Raw genomic sequence first — 22,060 nt, 5'->3', positions numbered from 1 at the left:
TAACGACTTACGGGGTATAATTTCGGACACAAAGGTTTTAAAACCCTCTCGTTTCGTGTTCCGAAATCTCTTGCTTTTACAAACCCTTCTCTCTACTGGTTCCTCTTTGCTTCGGTCTTCATCTTCTGAAGAGTGTATCATCAATGGCTTCTTCTTCACCAAAAGTGCCAGCCCCAGAGCGCGTAGGCTCATCTTTAGCTTTGAAGAGGCTTATTGACGCAGAATGTGAAAAGTACAAGGCTGGAGAGAAAAGCGCTATCGATGGGCGTATCTTCGTCCCTCGTCATCATGAGCAGCAGAACTACGTGCTCGGACCAATTTTCAAGGAAGTCCTTACTGAGCTCCCAACCTTTTATCCGCGTCTGGTGGACCAACGTCTCCTTTATGAAGATGGCCTTGACTGGAAGAACTGGAGAAGCAATCGTCCTCATCGATGCTGGCCCACGATAAGACCGGAATGGCAAGAATGGTATGATCGGATCATTCCTGCTAAGACACTGGACCTCCAAGAGCTTTGCCTCCTTGATGCTCTTCGACTATCTAGGGTAACTATCTCGGAGGACCCTTTCCTAGTTCCTACTGCTTTGTGCTTTTGGAACACCGTCTTCAATTTCTTTCAATTTAGATGTGGGATGATGGCCCCCACTGTTCTTGATATTTGCCATCTATTAGGAGTATCCCCCATTGGTACCCCCATCACACCAGATTTTCCTGACTTAGCAGTCCCTTTCTCCCTCCCCTCTCTTAATTCATCTTACAGTGATTTTGTTAGAGCCGAGAACAAAAGAGTGGGTCCAGTAACTGATAGGGAATTCTTTTCCTTTTTATTATATTGGCTTTGCAAATTTCTTTTCTGCACCTCCTCCCAAAGAATCATGCCTGAATTTGCTCCTCTTGCCAAAGCCTTGGTTTTGCAGAAAAGAGTAGCCTTAGCCCCATACATTTTGGGTCATGTATATAGAGTTTGTTCCCTCTTTTGTGAGAAACCCTTAGATGCTAATCAAGGGGGACCATTTTGGATCCTTTAGCTTTGGCTCTTTGCCTATTTTACTGAACTACAATCCAAATGCCTTAAATTTTCTGGGCTACACTCTCTTACTCATGGCATAAAACTAGCCAATGCTTCACTTTATCCAGCTACTTTTGCCTTTTATTTCTCCTTCTTTCATCAACTACCAGTTACTCTTCCTGATCACCGTTTCCGTCCCTTCGAAGCTAGCATAGGTCCAGCCTGGTTGAGTCACTTCCTCAGTGACAGGCTCTGTGCCTTGCCTATTCACAAAGATATGTGGGCTTCCCTACTGATCCCCAGAGAACTGTTTATTGGGACCACCAACCCCAGAGCCTATAAATGCATAGCTGAGCCTTATTGTCCTGCTCAATTTGCTAGACAATTTGGCCTCACACAAGGAGTTCCAATACCTCTCTGCAGCAACACCAACCTAACTCTGACCAAGAGAGATTTGAAGGTTCGAAAGTCAAGGCTAGAAGAGGCAACCTTCAAGTTTATGGATGATCTGGCCACTTTTGAGTACATCCCTTTCATTCCTCAAGGCACCTTTTTGAAGAGATATCAGAGTTGGTGGGTGAGTAATATGGAAGTTTATTTAGTTGAAGGTGATCAGAAACAAAAGAAGCAGAGACTGCTTGAGCCTGAGAAGAAAACAATTGAGGTGTAAGAAGAAGGAAAAGAAGATGCAAAAGATCAAGAGCATGAGTCACCCTTGATGAGGAGGAAAAGGGTGATTAATTTGTCCCAAGAAGAGACAACCACTAGGGAAGTAGAGGAGGAGGTTATTTTTAAGGAATCCGAACCTCAGGCTGAAAGAGCTGAGAAAACAATTGAGGAGCAGACAATGCCAATTCAAATAAAAAAGAGAAGAAAGATTACTGTCTCTTCTTCTGAGTTTGATATCTCCCCTTCCAACTTTGATGAGGATTCTGATTCTGAGACAATTGCCCAAGCAATAAGAAAGAGAAGGAAAATGACTGCTTCAACTACTGCCTTGATTGAAGATCCCCTTCATGAGGCAGCCGCCAAGGCCGTGGAACAAAAACATTCCAAAGCCATAGTCGTCTTTGAAAGAGCTGAGAAAAGACGGCAGCAACAAATTTTAAGAGAGAGAGCTGCTGCTGTTGATGCATTGCAAAGGGAACTAGCCAGAAAACAACGGACTGCTGGACACTATTCTCTCCGCAGTTCTCCCATCAGTACCAGTGCCTCTGGAACAAGTAATTTCTTTCATACCTCTACTGTTTTTTACTTTGTCAGCTTGTGGTATTGAAGTTTAACATTGTTCTGCATTTCTTCCTTTTGCAGCGACAACTACTGCACTCACCTTTCCAATGAGGCCTTCCTCAATTTCGGTTGAGGTTGATCAAATGCAGAATGTCAGGGTTGTTCGAATCGTACTTCCACTTCCAAAGCCTATATTTGACGTACCTTCCTTAAGTCCCAGTATTCCTGCATCTCTTCTTCTTGGATTAAAGCCATACCTCCCTTTTTTGGCTCGTGACCTACCTCAGTCTACTTTTCCTTCGAGCCTTGCTCTTTTTCCGTCCTTTATAGAAACTCCAACTGCTGCTCCATTCCCAGGGGCAGTTGATTCTTCCACAGAGGACATTGGTAGCTCTTCAATTCATGGCTCATCACCAATGCCCACTTCCAGCCCCTCTTCACTTGATTTGCTGGTAGCCAAGACCATAGAGGCTGCCAAAGATGCTCCATCCGTTTCTCCCATCCCTATGCAGCCCTTTGTGTCTTCCACCACAACACTCTCTATGCGCTTCATGTCAAGGGACGAGGTAGACATCTTTGAAGGAAGACTAGCTAGTCTCTTTGACATACCTTCTAGCTCTCCCATCTCTACTGCTGAAGCTGAGCCATTAGCCTTGGCTGACTCCCTACTGGAAATCTTCAAGAGTTCTCATTCCTCCAGCAACAAGCCTTTTGCACCTTCAGTAGATTTGGACACATGCTTGCAACTGTTGACTTCTTTTTCAAGGATCCCCTTCGAGGCTCTACAAAGGCCTATCATCAGGAATGGGTTCCTTCAATGCTGTAACATTGCTGAGCAGTCTGCCATGAGTGTCTCAAGTCATCTATCTCAGGCTGCAGCTACTATTGATTTTTATCTCAACATTTGCCATGCTGCTAAGACTGCGGATGAGAAGCTGGCTAAGGACCAGAGTTTTGTTTCTCAAGTGCATACTGAAGTATCAACTCTGAAAGAACAACACTCTTTTGCCTTCCACTTTCGAGTCCAACTTCTGGAGAAGAAAGCTCAGCTTGAAGAGGAGTTAGCCGCAGTAAACCAAGCCTTGGTTCGAACTGATAAGAAACTGCACATCACCAATCAAGGGCTGGCTGATCGAAAAGAAGACATGGCTGTAGCTATTCAATTATTTCCTTCCCTTAGCAATAGGAAAGCTATTGTACAAAAACAATTAAAGCATTGTAATGATTTTTGGGCCAATTTGTGGCACAATGTACTTGATTTTTTATGAAAGCACAATATTTTGTATATCATTTGAGCAAGCTTGTGTTTTTGCATATGGTGTTCACTCTATCCCTTGTGTTTCCCAAATGGTTGGAAAATAAGGTTTTAAATATCTGCCATTAATCGTTTTGGGATGTACATAACCATTCAAATTTCTTAAATGGTATGCTCCAAAAGGCAGAACCCTATGAATTTGATATGGTCCTTCCCAGTTAGGTGACCATTTGCCAAACTTATGGCTTTTAATCCCAATTGGGAGTATTGTTTTCCATACCAAATCACCTTCATCAAAGCCAACGTGTTTGACTTTCTTATTATAATTCTTTGCTGCTTTCTTCTTTTGGAAAAGAATGCTATTTAATGCCAAAATTCTGGCTTCATCTATGCCTTCTAATTCTAAGCACATACTTTGATGGTATTGTTCAGGATTCAATTGATCTTGACATCTTACTCTCAAAGATTTAACATTAATCTCCACTGGTAAGACTGCATCATGTCCATACACCAAGGCATAGGGAGTGACTCCTGTGCTTGACCTCGGTGAGGTTCTATATGCCCACAGAACATCCAATAACAGGTTATGCCAATCCCTGGGATTGTCATCCACAACCTTTTGTATTCCTTTTTTCAAGGACTTATTGGATGACTCAGCTTGACCATTAGCTTGTGCATAATAGGGTGTGGAATTAACAAGACTAATTCCAAATTCTGCCACAAAAGACTTCACCATCTTCCCATCAAACACAGTTCCATTATCAACTGTTATGGTTTGCGGGATGCCAAATCTATGGATCAAATCTTTAATAAAACCAATAACCTCTGTTTGGTCTACAGCCTTGTATGGCTTAGCTTCGACCCATTTAGTGAAGTAGTCAGTGGCCACTAGAATGAAACAATGATGTTTCGAAGAAGGTGGGTGTATTTTTCCCATCATATCCATGGCCCACCCTCTGAATGGCCAAGGCTTCACTACTGCATGTAGGTCAGTTATGGGCACGTGCCTTATTGTGCCATGCTTTTGACATGCCTGACACCCCTTTGCATATTCTATGCAGTCTTTAAGGATGGTTGGCCAATAATAGGAATGCCTTCGAAGCAACCACCTCATTTTTACACCAGGTTGATGAGCACCACAGATGCCTTCATGAACCTCAGCCATGGCTGTTAATGCTTTTTTCGGGCCTAGACATTCTAACAATAAGCCATCTCCCCCCTTTTTGTAGAGAGCATTACCATATATCATATATTGCATAGACTGCAATTTGACTTTTCTACTGGCCTTCGAAGATGGACCAGCCAAGTACTGCATTATTGGATGCCTCCAATCTTGTTCTTGTAAGTCATTATGATTGACTTCCAAGATCACATTCCTTTTATTCAAAGGTTGTATTAATCTCTGATATGTTGTTTGGCTTATGTCCCTTTGGGTATTATCCCTTCTCTTGAAGTCCGAAGCTTTCTGAGCCACATCATTGGCTCTATTGTTCAAGAATCTTGGAACATGGGTTACATTTGCTATTTGAAACTGAGAAAGCAAATGTAATGCAACAACATAATATGGCAAGATACTTATGCTTTGACACTTGAAAATTCCTTTCACTTGGTTAACCACCAATTGAGAATCTCCGAATATGTCAACTGTATGTACTTGTAATCCAATAAGAATCTCTAGTCCCGCAATTAAGGCTTCATATTCAGCCTGATTATTGGAACAGGTAGCTTCATCTACTCTGAAACCATGTGTGGTTTCTACCCCTTGTGAAGATCTTATTACAACACCAATTCCAATTAAACCATTGGCTTTCGACCCATCAAACCACATCTGCCATGGCTCAACATTAGCCATACCAAGCTCCATTATCTCCTGGTTCTCTGTGTGAGATGGATGATCTGCCAAAAAATTGGCTAAAACCTGCCCTTTTACTGCCCTTTGAGGGACATATTCTAGATGAAATTCTGACAAGGCAAGTATCCACTTGCCAATTCTTCCCCTCAACATTGGTCTAGATAACATATATTTAACCAAATCTGTCGTTGCAATTACCAAGACAGTTGTAGGCAAAAGATAATATCTTAATTTTATTGCAGCAAAATACAAAGCAAGACACAACTTTTCAACAGCTGAATATTTACATTCACAAGAATTTAAAAACCTACTAAGGTAATAAATAGCTTGCTCCTTGCCTTTTTCGTTGTCTTGGGCTAAGAAAGCTCCCAATGAATCCTCTGCTGCAGCTATGTACAACTTCAAGGGCTTGTTCCCCTTTGGTGGCATCAGCACTGGAGGGTTAGCCAAGTAGGCTTTGATACCTTCGAAAGCAATTTGATGCTCTGCTGACCACACGAATTCTTCTTCAGCTTTCAGCCTTAACAAGGAAGAAAATACTTTAGTTTTTCCTGCAGTGTTAGAAATAAACCTTCGAAGAAAGTTAACCTGTCCAAGGAACTTTTGCAATTCTTTCTTACTTGATGGAGGCCTGGCTGCAATGATGGCTTTGGCTTTGTTCTGGTCAATCTGTATTCCTTTCTTGTGTACCACATAACCCAAGAAGTTTCCAGATGATACGCCAAAAGCACATTTAAGAGGGTTGAGCTTTAATTTGAACCTTCTCATTCTTTCAAAGGCTGCTTCTAAGTGAAACAGGTGCTCTTCCATGGATTGGGATTTAACCACAATGTCATCAATATAACATTCCAAATATCCTCCAATAAGATCATGAAAGATAGTGTTCATGGCTCTTTGATATGTAGCTTCAGCATTCTTTAGACCAAATGGCATTTTAACCCATTCAAAGGTGCCAATATTCCCAGGACATCTGAATGCTGTCTTGTGGATATCTTCCTCTGCAATGCAGATTTGGTTATAACCGGAATGCCCATCCATCATTGACAAGACTTGGTGACCTGCTGAACTGTCCACCAGCAAGTCCACTATAGGCATAGGGTACTCATCTTTGGGAGTTGCCAGATTTAAATTTCTGAAATCGATACATACCCTCATTTTGCCATTCTTCTTGACTACAGGCACAATATTAGACAGCCACTCGACATACCTGGCTGTTCTAATAAAACCTGCCTTGAGGAGTCTAAGGATCTCTTCCTTGACCTTCTGAATTACTTCTGGACTCATCCTCCTTGGTTTTTGCTTGTAAGGCTTGAAATTAGGTTTCATAGGGAGCCTATGTTCCACTAATGACCTATCCAATCCTGGTAGTTCATTATAAGACCATGCGAAGCAATCTTTGTATTTCTTCAGAACAACCAATAGCTGGTTTCTGTCCAGTGCATTCAAACAAGCACTTATATAAGTGGGCTGTTGTACAGAACCTTCCCCTAGATTTACTTCTTCTAAAGGGTCTTGTGCCTGAGGACTTACCAAAGCTTCTTCCTTGATTTCTTCAACCTTCGAAGTAGCCTTTTTGCTCTGTTCTGCTCCTAGGTTCTTTAGTCCAACATCCTTGCCCTCCTCCTCATAGACAAAATCTGTCCATAAGGCATCTTCCTCCTGTATCTCCTGGACTTTTGTCTCAATGTCCAATGCACAATATTTCCCAAGGGTCAAAATTCTGACCTGTTGCTGTTTCTGCTTGCAGCCGAGTATCATGGCCTCCCTTTCTTGCTCCTGTACTCTCTGGACTATAGCTTCTACATCCAATGTTGAGAACTTAATCAGAGCCAAGGATGTGGCTTCTTGCTTTTCACTTCTTTGCCTATAACCAGGCATCATTGTCATCTTTTAGAACGACCTCTTCATCAGCACTTTCTTGGACTAAGTGCTTCAAGTGTGTCACTTCCTCATCAGCCGTCACTTCGGCTGAACCGTCATCTTCCATCAGTATACTGAGCGGTGTCACTCCCTCAATATACAATTTAGCCTCCGCAAAGTCTGCACAGGCTATGAAGGGTTGAGGATCTGCATCGATTTCCTCTGTCTCTCCATTGCCTAAAGCCATCATGATTTTCTGATGCAAAGAAGAAGGCACACATTTGTTAGTGTGGATCCAATCCCTTCCAAGTAAAGCATTATATTTAGCATTACTGTCGATTACGAAGAATGCTGTCATGCAATCCCTGGTTCCCACACCTAAATTAATGGATAGAATCCCCTGAGCCATTTGCTTATCTCCAGCAAAACCAGCGATGGTTGTGCTGGTTGGTATCAACCTAGGATTCTTTTTTCCTAGTTTCTTCAAAGAAGATTTCGGCAACAAGTTTACTGCTGCCCCATTGTCTATTAGGACTCGATTCAGTTGTATCCCATCGAAGAAAGCCTTGATGTACAAAGGCTTAACATGTTGTGTCATGGAATTCGAGGGATACTCGAATGGATACGATAGGTTGATGCTTACCACTTCCTTGCTCTCATATTCATCCTCCATCGGGGTAACCATTTCGAAATTATCTTGCACCATACTTGCTTGTGAGTCTTCACTAGAGATCTGAACAGGATCAGCTTCCTGCCCCTCTTGATTCTCATCTCCAGCTTGGAATTCCTGTGGTAGTATGTGTACCATGTTCACTGATACTGGGGGAAACGAGCCAAACTGGATGGCTGGCTATACCTATTTCCCTTCTTGGTCACTTTGGTCGACTTCCTCAGAAACATCCTGCATGATGCATTCTGGTATTTCATTGCTAACTGATCCCTTCGAAGGATCTTTCTCAACTGGCTCTTCAGTCAGAAACGTTTGTTCAGCCATGAAGGCTTCGAACATCTCTTCCTCCACGACCTCTTTCTTCTAGCTTATGCCAATCTCTTCTTCGGTCTCGCTATCTGTCTCCATCAGAGCTTTCTCCAACCCTGCCAAACTAGCCTTCTCTCTGGTTTTCAGTTCAGAATGAACCTTGGCCAACTGTTCTCGGCTGCAGACCACTTTGCTCTGTGGAACCGGCTTTGGAGCATGGTCTGACTTTGGGTTCTTCCTTCCTTCCGTTTTGACTAGTGAAGAATTTTCTCCACCTTCCTTCAGATCTTTCTGGTACTGGGTGTACCTGCGCTGAATTTTTCTCCTCTGTGATCTTAAGATGACTGGGACCATGTCTGGTTCCCTCGTCTTTGGATGTTTAAGCAGTACCCAGTTATTCGGAGCCACCATAGGAGGCTTGATCATCCTGCCTTGGTTTACAACATCTCCATAAGCAAGCACTTCCCTAGGTTTGTTTTGCATTACAAACCAGTCTGGGACTCCAGGCACCCACGATCCTACTGATCCAGATGTGGAACTGTTTCTTTCTACCTTCGAAACCGCCTTCGAAACTGGCTGTGAAGGTAGATGCTTGTTCCTGACTTCATGTCTCGAGTCTGTTTCTGGCCTTTGATGAAAGTGGCCACTTTCAGTTCTGCGTGAGGTTAGTCTAGGAGGCCAATCCCTAGCTTTAATCCCGTAACCTGAACTATTCCCCAATCTTCTTTCAGAATGGTTGCTTTCTACTCTGTAGTAGTTAGGTGGTCTAGACTCATACAAGGACCTCTTGCCTTTAGCATGCATTCTGTCCACTGCAGGTTCAACTATTGATGGTCGCTGCCTATCACTACCTGGGTACGGCCTTTTGTTGTAAGCATTGGTTGGCTTAGAATGTCTTTGAACATCTCTGTAGTATTGCTTTCCATCAATTGGAAGCCCCCTCAACCATTTATGACTCAGTCTGCACCTGGGACACATCCTCTGCATTACAGCTGCTTCCAAGGAATTGTCATCTAGTGCTTCTTCGTCAGATTGCTCCTTCTGATGTGAGAAACCTTGTCCAATAGCTGGTGGGTTTCTAGTCTCCTTCTTAGCAGTTGTCTGGTTAGCAGTATGCATTTGCACGTTGACCTCTTCCAACTCCTGCAGAGATAGATTCTGGAAGTTTGGTACAACCACATTAACTGTGCCTTCTCCAACTTCTGGAAACGGGTTACTATCAATCCCCATGATCTTTTCTGTTTTGGTTGGGAATTTCAGACTTCCTTTCCGAATCTGCTCCTGGATCCTGTCTCGAAAAACAATGCAGTTTTTAGTCGAGTGAGACCAAGAGTTATGCCATTTACAATATATTTTTCTTTTAAGTTCATCTGGAGATGGCAATTTTACTCCCTTTGGTAACTTAAGGAAATTGGCTGCAAGCAGATAGTCAAAAATGTCATCTGCTTTTGCCAGATCGAAAGAATACTTTCTATGGAAATCTTTCTTTTTAAATTGCTGGTCGATGGTGGTGTCTTTATGAATCAATGCTTCACAAATTACAGGTTCTTTGCCCACAATCTCTGCTGCATCGATTTCATAATTGGGATCTCTGTAATATGTCTTATACGAGGCATTATTTCGATCTTGTTCTTCTTCTAATAGTGCTTCATATCTAGACACCTTATAGGTTAATTCGACCAAATCCCTGAACTCAGTTGAATCAAACTTCTTTCGAAGCCTGAACTCTAAACCGTTTTGGGCCAATCTCACAAACTCTGGCTCTGGGAGAATGACTCTACATTTATTCCGAGCCCTTTTAAATCTGGCAATAAACTGAGTAGCCTTTTCCTCAGGCCTTTGACTCAATCTAGCCAAGTCTGCCATGGAAACTTCTGGCTCTGATTGGAAGAATTGGGCATGGAATGCCTCTTCCATCTGTTGCCAATTTTGAATGGACCCAGGTGTAAGGTTAATGTACCATACGAATGCTCCTCCAGTCAGAGAATTTGGAAATAATCTCAGTTTCATATAATCATGATTAGTGAATTCACCGCATTGAACAGCAAATCTAGCAATATGCTCTACAGTTGACTGATTTCCAGTTCCATAAAATAGAGTAAAATCTGGTATTCTGAATCCTCTTGGGTATTCATGTACCCTATCTACCCATTCTGGGTATGGTTTTTTGTATATAGAAGTCTGGACCCCCCGAGCCATTGGTCCACATATCTCCCTAACAATATTAGCAATCTGGTCTCTAGGGACCATATTTTGTGCCTGCTGAACCACTACTGGAGGGGCAAACACAGGATTTGGTGGACAAACTTGTGCTTGTGGTCCTCTTGGTCCATAAGGTGGTAAATTTGGGGCTGGTTGTCCTTGCAGTGCAGGTTGCTGTTGAGGGTATGGGTAACCCCTTTGAGCATGACCTGCGAAAGGACCTGCAAAAGGTGCTGGAACAGGTGTTGTGTCTCTGCCATTTGTAGGAAAACCCTCCAACCCCCCGGGTGTAAATTCGAATAAGGGATTAGTGTACCCCCTTGTGCCAGGTATGGCTTCGAACATGGGATTTGTAACCATTCTTATGCCAGTTTCTTGTACTTGGCCAGATCCACCAACTTGTGTGGCTTCATTATTAAGTACTGAGGCATTTTGGCCTGCTATAGGCCTTGAAATGGGTTCATACCAAGACTGAGGTGATGGTCTTTCAAAGTTTTGGGTACTAGTTTGACCATTAGGATGTCCATTAACTTGCATAGGCTGTTTTTCTCTAGCCAATCTTTGTTGGGGGACATTTACAACTTCCTCCGTGTGTCTTGTGTTTGTTGGTTGGTGGTTATTCATTCGATCCAAAAAGGATGTTGCCCACCTTTCCATTGTGTTCATTAATTGTTGTCCCATGGCATCTACTAAACCATCCCATGGATTTGTTGGTTGAGTAAATGGCACAGTGGATGGTCCAATTCCTTGGTTTCGTCCAATAATATGAACATATGGTTCTTGTCCAGAAGTACTGGTCTGTTCGACCATAGGTTCTGACAATATAGGAGTTTCCACAGGATGTGTTACCACATTATCCTCTAGATTTGGTATTTCTACCTCTCCTTCCACGCCTTCTTCCAAGCGTTCATTTTCTCCTTGTCGTCTTCTTCTAGCCATTTTTAATTATGTCCCACTGGGCGTGCCAAAAGTATATGTTGGCTTTTTGGCTTTTCGAAGGGTATTTTTGTAAATGTGAGCGTGCCAGCAAGGATCAATCAGTCCTTACAGAAATTGTGATTGCCAACCAATTACCAGACGATTGTGTTTTAGTTCTTTCAGCCTCAATGAAGAGGACTTTTACTGGTGGCTTGACTTAGGAGAAATTAAAAAGAATAACAGTAATATGAAGAACAATTGAAGTATTTCATTATAATGAACACTTACAATGGTCCAAACTCAGCCTCGGAGAGGTTTACAACAGCAATCCACTTGAATCTACTTGAAACTACTCAATGGTCCAAACTCAGCCTCGGAGAGGTTTACAACAGCAATCCACTTGAATCTACTTGAAACTACTCCTATGAATCGAAGTGCAGTGCGGGTATTTAAAGTGCAGGTATTTAAAGAACAGGTATTTAAAGACTGGAAATGTAAAAGACTGGAGAAGAAAATATATGAAGTAAATGACTGAATTGTATGATCTGAGTCCTCCCTTTTTTTCTGGGGGCTGCCCTGCTATTTATACTCGTCAGTGATGACCTTCGAACTGCTCCTCCATGATCGCTGATCATGCTTCCTTACAAGTAGCTCCACTACGCCATTACTGGCAGTTGAGCTTCCCTCTTGTATTTGAATTTGAATATGAGTAACCGTTGAAGCTATGTCATCTTGCATCCCGTTATTGATCTAGTGTTACTCAGATCATGTGAGAACCAATATTTATTGCCACCTGTACGATCAGGATTGAAGGCTTGAATAACCTTCCTTTATTACCCTTATTCTGCCACGTGTCAAACTGTAACTGGCTTTTACAAAATATGTAGCCAACAATACCCAAACAAAAAGAAGAAATAAAAATACTTTCAGTTCAAAACCCATTGATTAAAACTTAAAAAACACTGCTTCTAGCAACATCATCCCAGTGAGCAACCATTTCCCTAATAACTTTAGTCAAAGCATACTAACAATTTACATTAGGGATTACCAAGACATCAACAACATCATCATTCACGAGCAACCACCACCACCTGTTTGCTGACATTGCGACCGGAGAAAAGCCCAATAAGAGCTGCTGGTGCACTCTCTAGGCCTTCAGCTACGTCTTCCACATATGTGATTTTTCCTTCTTTTATGCGGGGGAGAATCATTTCAAGAAACTTTGGATACAGGTGATAGTAATCAAAAACCAGAAATCCTTCCATATGGACACGTTTTGTGATAAGACAGAACAAGTTGTGTACACCTTCGGGTTGTTCAAGGTTGTACTGTGAGATCATACCACACACAGCAATGCGACCGTGGAGTCTCATGTTGACAAGTACTGCATCGAGCATCTTTCTTCCGACATTCTCAAAGTAAATATCGATGCCACTGGGAAAGTGCTGGCAGAAAGTTTAAACAGAGGTGTAGAGAATGAGGATATTTAACTTGAAAAATTGATATTAAAAAAAAAATCCTACTTAAAAGGGTATTCAGCTCGACCATGGATTTTTAATTTATTTATAGTTGAGAGGAGACGCCTATCTCAAGTAATCTCTTATAACTTTTCTGATTATAGTGAAAAGTGTAGTAGTTCTAGTTATGGGATGAACTACATAAATCTTGTATTCTTCTTGTATTCTTCATGTGTGCATTTGTTTTATTTTTGTCGTGCATTTGTTTGTTTTGTGTTCTACATTTCACCAATCCTGGTTAGGTGTTATAGATTCCTAATTTTTTTAGTGCTGTTATGTATTTCTCTACAAGAAAATGAAATGCTCACCTTTTCAGAGCTGCTTCCAAGTCCTTCTCCTCTTTATAGTTAAAAGCTTCATCAAACCCAAATTTGTTCATCAATAGATCAACCTTAAGTAGACAAATAGTAAAAGAAAGAAACAAAAGAACAAAAAATAAAAGAGAGTCAGTAACTATGCCTGCTTTGACCCAGCTTAATATACTAGGCTAAAATTTCTAAATTTGTGACGGCTCTGCAAACATGCCAGTTAAGAAAAAGGTGTAAGATCACATACACTGAGCAAACAATATACTTCTGACTCTATTAGCAGCCATTACTAGTTATTTTAACATTAATTGACATGTGGAGGGGCGCTTACCTTTTCTTTGGTTCCAGCACTTCCAACAACATAACATCCTAATAACTTTGCAAACTGGCCAACAAGCTGACCAACAGCTTCAGATGCAGCTGAAATGAAAACATAGTCTCCTTGTTTAGGAGAGCATATCTCGTAAAAACCAACATAGGCTGTCATACCAGGCATACCTACAAGTATAAATCCAAAGCAACCAATTGAGCATCCAATGTAGCCACAATAACAATAACAACAACAACAACAACAACAACAAAAAAAAAAAAAAAAGAAAAAAAAAAGAAGAGTAGAATTCGATAAAAACACGTTTTCTGCACCTTGAGTGCAACCATCAAACTACCAGGAATAAAATCAATCAATAGCTACAGAAATATCCTATTGTTCGCAATAAAGTTCATACTTGGACCTTAATGTTGGATTGAGGTCACCAGCTCCTTTTGTTATAATAGACTAGGAAATTCAAAAGAAGTGATCAAATACTACTGTAGGGGTTACACTGTGTTGCTATAATTACAATTTTCTCTTGATGGGCAGTTGTTACAATTTATAATAAAGCTGTGTACCGACTATGAAGCACCGACACTCAAAATCATGTCTCATAGTGGTGTTAGACATGCCGGGGACACGTATAGGATATTTTAGCTGGCGTGTCCCTTTATGTAATTAATTTGTTCTTTAGTGCTTTTGAGAGATGTTGTGTGTTGAATGTTTATTACTTTTTGTTTAGATTTAAATAATTAATAATAAATCATCCATAAAAAAGACATAAACGATAAGAGTTAACTTAAGAATGGAAATTTTTTAAATATTGAATTAGTGTTAGTTTTTGTTAATTTTGATTGTTTGAGAATGCAAAAATAATCTACATAGTAAATAAACATATATAAAAAAATATTTTTTTCTATTGCCATGTCCATGTCCATATTTGTGTTCGAGAAAAAAGAAGAAGAAAGATTATGTTGGTGTATTCAATCTAATTAGTGGAAACTGCCAGTCCAAAAATAAGAAAGAAACTATTCATTAAAACATAGTAAAATATAAAGGGAGTTTTATGTATCAAAAAAAAAAAAAAAAAAAATCTATGTTCTTGTGTGTGTGTGTGTGTGTGTGTGTGTGTGTGAGAGAGAGAGAGAGAGAGAGAGAGAGAGAATCTGCCAATGCCACATTGCAAATTTCAATTTTAAGATACCAACAGGATCAATAAATCTATCAAGTGTAGTTACAAGTTACCCACTCTTCAATATTGGACCTAACGAAGCACTACTGTAAGCTCATTTGTTCCTTCAAGTGTCAAAATAGTTCTCAGAATAATTGTTCTTGTAATATATTAAATGATCCCCTTCGTGATTTCATTTATTATAATTGTTGGGCCCCTCAAAGTTAGATAAAAACAAGTAAAACGAAGAAAGCTTCTTTAACCTTCCATGTCCTGATAACCTCCTCAAGCAGTAATTTGTGCAAGAATAAAATTATTCTTGTAATTAAAAAAGAAAAAGAAAAAACATATGTAAGAGAATCACTTATTGCGCTTGTAGTAATTGAAGCAAACAAATTAAACAAACTTACCAAGGATTCCTGTATAATAAGAAAGAGGCACATCTGTATTTTGAATTTTAAATACGCTCTCTGGCTTTGTAATGACGCTATACTCTTCCCATCCAGTTCTTCCCCAAACTAAGTCACCTTTCTTAAAGTTTGGATGTCCAGAATCCAAAACTCTAGCCACTCCACCTCCAGTTATAGGCTGCCCAAAAACATTAACAAGAAAAATCACTTGCAATCAAAAAAAGAAAAAAGAAAAGTCACTCATTCAAGCTTGTGATTTCTCATAAGACCACACAAATTCCTAAATATTGTAGCTAAAATGAGGTTGAGGGAACAAAAAGGATAAGAGGAAGGCCAAGCATACAAGTTGATTCAATTTCAATAAAAAGAAATTGTGACCTCGATTTAACCGTGATACAACATTGGAAAGGCTTGACAATTAGGAGATATTGACTCCACTAGTTGGAACAATTAGTTTGATATGTGGTCGAAAAAGTTGCAGATAAAAAAAAGGGCCTTTTAAAAAACCCATCTTAAAAGCCCTTGCAAAAATCTAAGGACAAACTTCACTTTACCACTTGTAGTTTGGGCATGTGCAGTTTATTGCCTAATGTTTGAAAATAACCACATAACTCCCACGTGATTTGTGGACTAAAACGCACTGCTAATTTTTCCGTCAAAGATGACAAAAGGTGAGAGTCACACACCTTGGAGAGAGTAGGTTAATTTTAAAGATGAAAATATCCTCTCTATATCTTAAAATTTACAAAAAAATGCCATTTCTTCCATTTTTCTATTGTTTCTCTCTCTACACCTTTCTTCCTCAACCATTGGCACATCCTCTCACCAATTCTTATTCTTCTACTCCTCCTCCATTTGCACAGCTCTGCCTCATTAGTTCGCAAATCCCTAATAATAATTAATTTTTTCACCATTACCATAACAACAATAAATCCTTCACTAGTTATATATATATAGAACTTCTCCACAACAATTTCTCCATTTTGATACCCTAAATTAGACAATTTTCAATCTTCAATTCCACTTCCTTTCTTGGCAACCCTTTTCTCAAAATTATCATAGAATGCTGTTGAAAAGGAAAGTATGAATTATAGCCTAAAGTCTCTCATTCTCCAGCAAATCCCAATTAATTAAGCAAACAACTCTTGCTTGATTTGATATGATATTGTTGAAATCATGGGATTATTTACTGTTGTTATTTCCTTTCTCATATGGTTGTAATTCTATATATATTAGAGTGCTCTGCTTTTTTTTTTTGATAAATATATATTAGAGTGCTCTGTTTTGTAATTCGTGGTGTGTTTTTCTTTAAATTTTCTGTCTTCACAAAATTATATATATATATATAGTAAGGAAGCATCAATGGAGCCTAGAAAAAAACGAAAAAAAAAAACCGATGATGGTTGAAGAGACGACGGGGATGGGAGATGGGGCGGCAGCAATGGTTGGAGATGGGAGAGGAGGCTCGGTGATAGTTGGGGATTGGAGAGGAGACAACGGTGACGGTTAAGGATGGCAGAGGAAGCAATGGCGATGGCCTGTGAGGGAGGGAAAATGGTGGCTGGCTGGTCATGGTGAGGAAGAAGACGAGGTCTTACTGAAGAAGGGTGGTTGGTCATTGTGATGAAGATGAGGTCTTATTAAAGAGAGGAAGAAGACAAGGGCAAAAAGGTCAATTCATATGTCTTGTTAATAGATATTAGTGTGCATTTTGGTTCACAAACCACGTGGAGTTATGTGGTTATTTCCAAACGTTAGGAATGTAAATCACACATGACCCAAACCCTAGGGGGGTAAAGTGAAGTTTGCCCAAAGTATAACATTTGGGAATTAGTGTCTTTTCAGTTACTGTGAAGTTTGGACTCATGCCAAAGTCGAAAAATAACTCTGGAAATAAGACCTTTGCAGAATGTCTGCAATGCCTAAAAGGGCATAACTAAGACAAATTCATATTTGAGCTCGGAGCAAAAAGTAAGAAAATAAATGAAAATGAAGAAAAATCAAAATCCATTTATTCACCTCCACGCAAACATTATGAAAAATTATTGGCTGAATGAACAAACAGAATTTCTAGAGATGCTTCAGAAATTATGTCACATCATCAAAATAGAAAGATGTAAGATCATCTAAGAACATGTAATGACCCCAAAACACGTGTCATATTTATCAGTAATTAATTATGTGTTTATGCGAATTAATTGAAGAATATCTGTTTGAATTAGAAGAATATCTGTTGAGATGAGAACTTTGGGACTGAAATTGATGACCGTAATGGGTTCAGAAAACGAAATTGAGTACGCCTATGTGATACCAGGAATTTTTAGAGCCATTTGCGACAATAAATTGAAGACTGAATTTCGTCTGATTCGTTAAGCCTTGTTTGGCTTAAGATTATGGCACAATTCTATTTTTATGACATATATGTACATATAGATAAGGATGTTGACCATGTTTTAACTCAAAACAAAAGAAAGAAAATATCTAAGAGAGAGAGAGAGAGTGAATTCGTGGAAGAGAGAAACCAAGGAGAAGAAGATAGAAGAAAAAGGGGAAAAACAAGCTAACTTCTCCAATTCACCATCTAAGGTAAGATTTTCATGAAATAGATTGTTGCTTCTTGGCCTCTAGCATGTTGATCTCAAGATTATGGCATAATAGTATGAAGTTCATGGTCAAAATCATGGTTTCCTTGCATGTTTGTCACATTTGAGGGAGAACCTCCATGGATGTAAGAAATGAAGCTTGTATGTACATGTTCATGGTTTTCTATTTTAATTCAAAGTTTGATCTTGTAAAAGATTCATGTGGGTTGTTTGAAGAGATTTGATGTTTAATTTAAGTTGTTGGTCAAGTGTTTTGGGACTTGGGTTTCATCACCTTGAAGTTGTTTTGGCAAAGGAGAAATTGAAGCTTGAGAAGAGTCCAGAATTTCAGATTTTTGCGTGGTCCGCTCGAGCGTGAAAATCGGCCTCCCAGCAGTTTTGGAAAATTGTGCAGTCCGCTCGAGCGGACAAAGTGGCGCTCGAGCGGGGGACTTATTTCAGGAAAGTTTGAGAAGTTGAATTACATGATTTTCACATGTCATTTGCATCATTTAGCATCTCATAATCATGCAATAGAGGAAAGAAAGGATAGAATGGCATGAATTAAGTGAGTTAATGATAATGTGTATTGAAGAAATGTGTTATATGTTGATAATTGCAGGTCAGGAGGCGAAGACCGTGCAATCGGTTTTGGAAACCCACTGTGAGTAACATTTCTGTAAAGATATGTTAGTATGATCTATGTTTAAAAGTGCTATGCTATGCTATGGTTTTGAAATGATAAATGTTTTCTGTGAACGAATGTCCAGTTTGCGAATCTAGTATGGCATCCATAGATAGTCCTAAGTGGACCAGTTTACGAGATCTCGGTATGTGTTTAATCGGTGTCCGGGACCGGTTACTCTAGTCGTTGGACGACAAATGTTATGTTCTATGGAGTATGCCATTATGTATGTTTTGATATGAGATGATTATGTTTATGAATGATTTATTTTATGGATATATGAAATGTGGAATTCGTTCACTACCCCTTTACCTTAATGTTACTTGCTGAGCTTTAGCTCATTGTTTGTATATATGTATTTATAGGTGAGCACTCTGGGAGTCAAGCCTAGGCGGAGTCCGAGCCGAGCCGCCGTTTTGAAGCCTACCCGGTGTTTTGGTGCCTCCGAGTTGGGGCTAGGCCTAGAAGGCCGTTAGGAAGCTTGGTTTTGGTTGTACATGTGGCGTGAGCCTATGTTTTGTACATGAATTTTGATTATATGTGATGTAATGTAGTGGGTAAATTAACATTTTTGGCATGTAATGTATGTTCATATAAATGCACAGCTCTTTGGACTATTAGTGTTTTGTTTTCGCTTCCGCAAGCCCCGGTTATGTATGTTTTGTACAGAAAGGCCTGTGGTAATCTAGGATTACTGGCCGGTTACGATGCCAACCTTCTCGGGGCGGGTTTGGGTCGTGACAGAACATCTCTAATCCTTCATCAAATTTTTCATCAAATTCAAATTTGATGAAATAATGACTAAAAAGTATGCTCCAATCATTTCTTCAAATTTGAATCACATAAAGGTAGAGGTAAAGTTTTCCTTAAATCAAGGATGAATCAAATCCTTCACCAAATTCTCAACATTCATATTTTTACTCAAATTTGACGAAAATTTTAAAGAAAGTGAGGATTGGAGATTATTTTCTTTCATCAAAAAAGGTTTTTTAGGATCAGTTTGGAATTTTTTTAAAAAGATTTGATTTGATGAAAAAAAGAGAGAATAAGGATTGAAATATATCATATTAGATCAAACTTTTATTCAAATTTTCACTCAAATTTGATTGAAGAGAGAGAGGGGAGGGGGGGAGGGGGCTGGATGGAGATGCTCTAATAAATATTCAACGTAGTTAGAACTCTACAAAAAAATAAAAATAAATAAATAAATAAATAATGGGAATCATACAAAATATTTGTGATGATACCCTAAATTCTAAACATGGTGAGACTAGTATGCGGAATTGGAGAGCAATTTGAGAGTTTTTGTTACCACAGTTTCATAATTCCCCCAAATTTTCAACAGCTTTATAATAATCATCAGGTGAGTATTCAGTATTCTTAAAGTATGGATACGATACTCCATAAGGTTTTGATTGGTAGAAATGAATAAGAGCTCACTATTTATATTGGGATGAGAAACCATATAAAGATTAAATAATTAGTGATTAACTTGGAGTATGACACCTATATTCCAGGATTATTAAATAATTTCCCATAATCATCCCATCAAATGGAAAACAAGAAAAAGGACATCATCAACAGTTGGGATCATGATAAAAACACACAAATATAAAATTCAACATATCCACTTCTTCAATTCCATTAAAATAATTATTCAGAACTTGAAACGAGGCAAAAGGACATCAACCGACAGTCCTCCTCTACAGAGTATTACCAAAAACACCCCCAATTTCATCAAACAATCTAGATCTTCCAATCAAATGCTTCTCAATATAATATACATATATATATAGTTTCAGAATTGACTTACAGAACCAGGAGTGAAGGGCTCAACGTAGTTCTCTTCCGACTTCCTCATGCGACTACGCATGTAAGGATCGCAAGACAAATAGAGATTCTTGACCAGAATGGCGTTCTTCGAATCCTCTGGAAGCTTGAGACGAATGGTACCAGTCTTCATCACCATGTCCGACTCTTTGGGGAAATCACTCACGTACTCCTTCAGAATGATCTGTTTGTTGCTCACTTCCTCTCCCACCGCCGCCATAGCAACAAATCAAGCGCGCTCTTTCTCTCTCTCTCTCAATGGAAAACCCCAGAGAGATTTGACGATATAGATATATAAGCGTGTATGTATGTCCTGTGTGTATTGCTGCTGCCACTCATTACTCATCTGGTGTCAACTGTCAACCGTTTCTAAAGCCGATCTCGCGTTTTCTTCCATTTTCACGTTTTTATTTTTATTTTTATTTTTATTTTTATTATTCCATTTTCACGTTAATAATGTGCTTCGAGTGCAAAAAAGCGAAATGCTCTTCGTGTGCAATGCCCCTCCTAAAAAATTATAAATTTAAATAAAATTTTTAAAAATTTATTTGATTTTATGAATTTGTGTGAATTTATATTTAATTTATATATTTTTGTAAGATTATTTATATATATTTATAAAAATTTATGTAATTTTTTGTTAAGATTAGAGCATCAATATCACCCTCTTCAAAATTTTAGTCAAATTATAACTTAAAAAGCCAATTTTCTATTTTAGCTAGTTACCCCACTGCATCAAACTCTCTATTTTAACTCAATCCTATTAAAATATATGTTATTCTTTTTTTTTTATAATTAAATTGATGAGTTATGAACCAAACAATTCTTATGTTTTACAAAAGGTAAAACCGAAGGAAATGTAAAAAAAAAAAAAAAAAAAAATGCCGTTGACCGGTTGACCGGCTGAATGTCCGGTAACACACAACTAGCGATGAAGAGTACCTCGCTTATTGTAGCAAGATACTGTAGCACTCGTATATTAACGATAAACAGTAGTGAGATTGATGCAGATCATTTTTTATGAACAGTACCACTAATCTAGCTAAAAAATGAGTTTAGCTAGTTTGATACGAATGCTCTTATATACCCACCAAAAAAATTTCTTACAAAAAAATAAAATAAAATGTGGCTGGTATAGGTTTGATTACATAACCATTAAACCATTAAAAAAAATATTATATTTATAGTGAAATTTAAAATGGGTGTGTATGAAAATTATTTTAAATGAGATTATGCTATAGCGATTATTATAATTAACTAAGGTAAAGGTAGAATTACGCTATAGCGATTATTATAATTAGGGAAAATTAGTCTAAGGTCCCTCTCCCACTTTTAGTAATGAAAGAGATCCACAATATTATTTTTTCATGTCTAAGGTCCCTAAACATATATTAGAGAAATTTGACTCTTTGTCTCTCCTCCTGTACTGCAGAGCAGCACTTCCAATCTCTCTCTCTCCCTCTGCCTACACCACCAGCATTCCTTAACACTCTGGCTGATGCTTTGACATCTTATGACCTCCCTAGCTCGAGTCGCCGCCTACTTTCTGAGGAGTCGGCGGAGGTTGGAGGCGATGGATTTCCATCGTGGGTTGCCGATAGACAACAAAAATTGCTTCAGGACACTGCAGCAACTGTGAAGCCTAATGTAGTGGTGGCTAAGGATGGATCTGGTAAATACAAGACTATTAGTGTAGCTTTAGCCGAAGTGCCCAAGAAAAGCAATGAGACTTTTGTGATTTATATCAAGGCTGGTGTTTATGTGGAGATTGTGAATGTTTCAAAGCATATGAGGAATGTTTTCTTGATCGGAGATGGACCGACCTAGACCAAGATTACTGGAAGCAAGAGCTTCGTCGGCGGTGTCAATACCTACAGAACCGCCACAGTGTAAGTATCATATCATCCTTATTTGATATTATATTATATTATATTATATTACC

The 22,060-nt window shown here is 39.1% G+C and overlaps 1 protein-coding gene and 1 long non-coding RNA gene across 2 annotated transcripts; one reads left to right on the top strand and one right to left on the bottom strand.

Moving 5' to 3' along the window:
* Positions 1-12,230: 12,230 nt before the first annotated feature.
* LOC114272706 (2-alkenal reductase (NADP(+)-dependent)-like) lies at positions 12,231-20,667 on the bottom strand. The gene is made up of 5 exons (XM_082874853.1): positions 20,102-20,667; positions 15,022-15,199; positions 13,462-13,628; positions 13,129-13,213; positions 12,231-12,749 (listed from the first exon to the last, which is right to left on the bottom strand). Exons 1-5 carry the CDS (start codon positions 20,336-20,338, stop codon positions 12,373-12,375), a joined length of 1,044 nt encoding a protein of 347 aa, XP_082730979.1. The 5' UTR covers positions 20,339-20,667; the 3' UTR covers positions 12,231-12,372.
* On the top strand, positions 18,214-18,905 carry LOC145792923 (uncharacterized). The gene is made up of 3 exons (XR_014333144.1): positions 18,214-18,267; positions 18,374-18,514; positions 18,654-18,905. It is a non-coding gene; the product is annotated as an uncharacterized LOC145792923 (long non-coding RNA).
* Positions 20,668-22,060: the final 1,393 nt, after the last annotated feature.

This window comes from Camellia sinensis, chromosome 6, assembly GCF_055761805.1.
Source record: "Camellia sinensis isolate YWXY chromosome 6, ASM5576180v1, whole genome shotgun sequence".
Classification (NCBI taxonomy): domain Eukaryota; kingdom Viridiplantae; phylum Streptophyta; class Magnoliopsida; order Ericales; family Theaceae; genus Camellia; species Camellia sinensis.
Note: the sequence above shows the minus strand (reverse complement) of the source record. Positions and strands in the feature narration are given on the sequence as shown.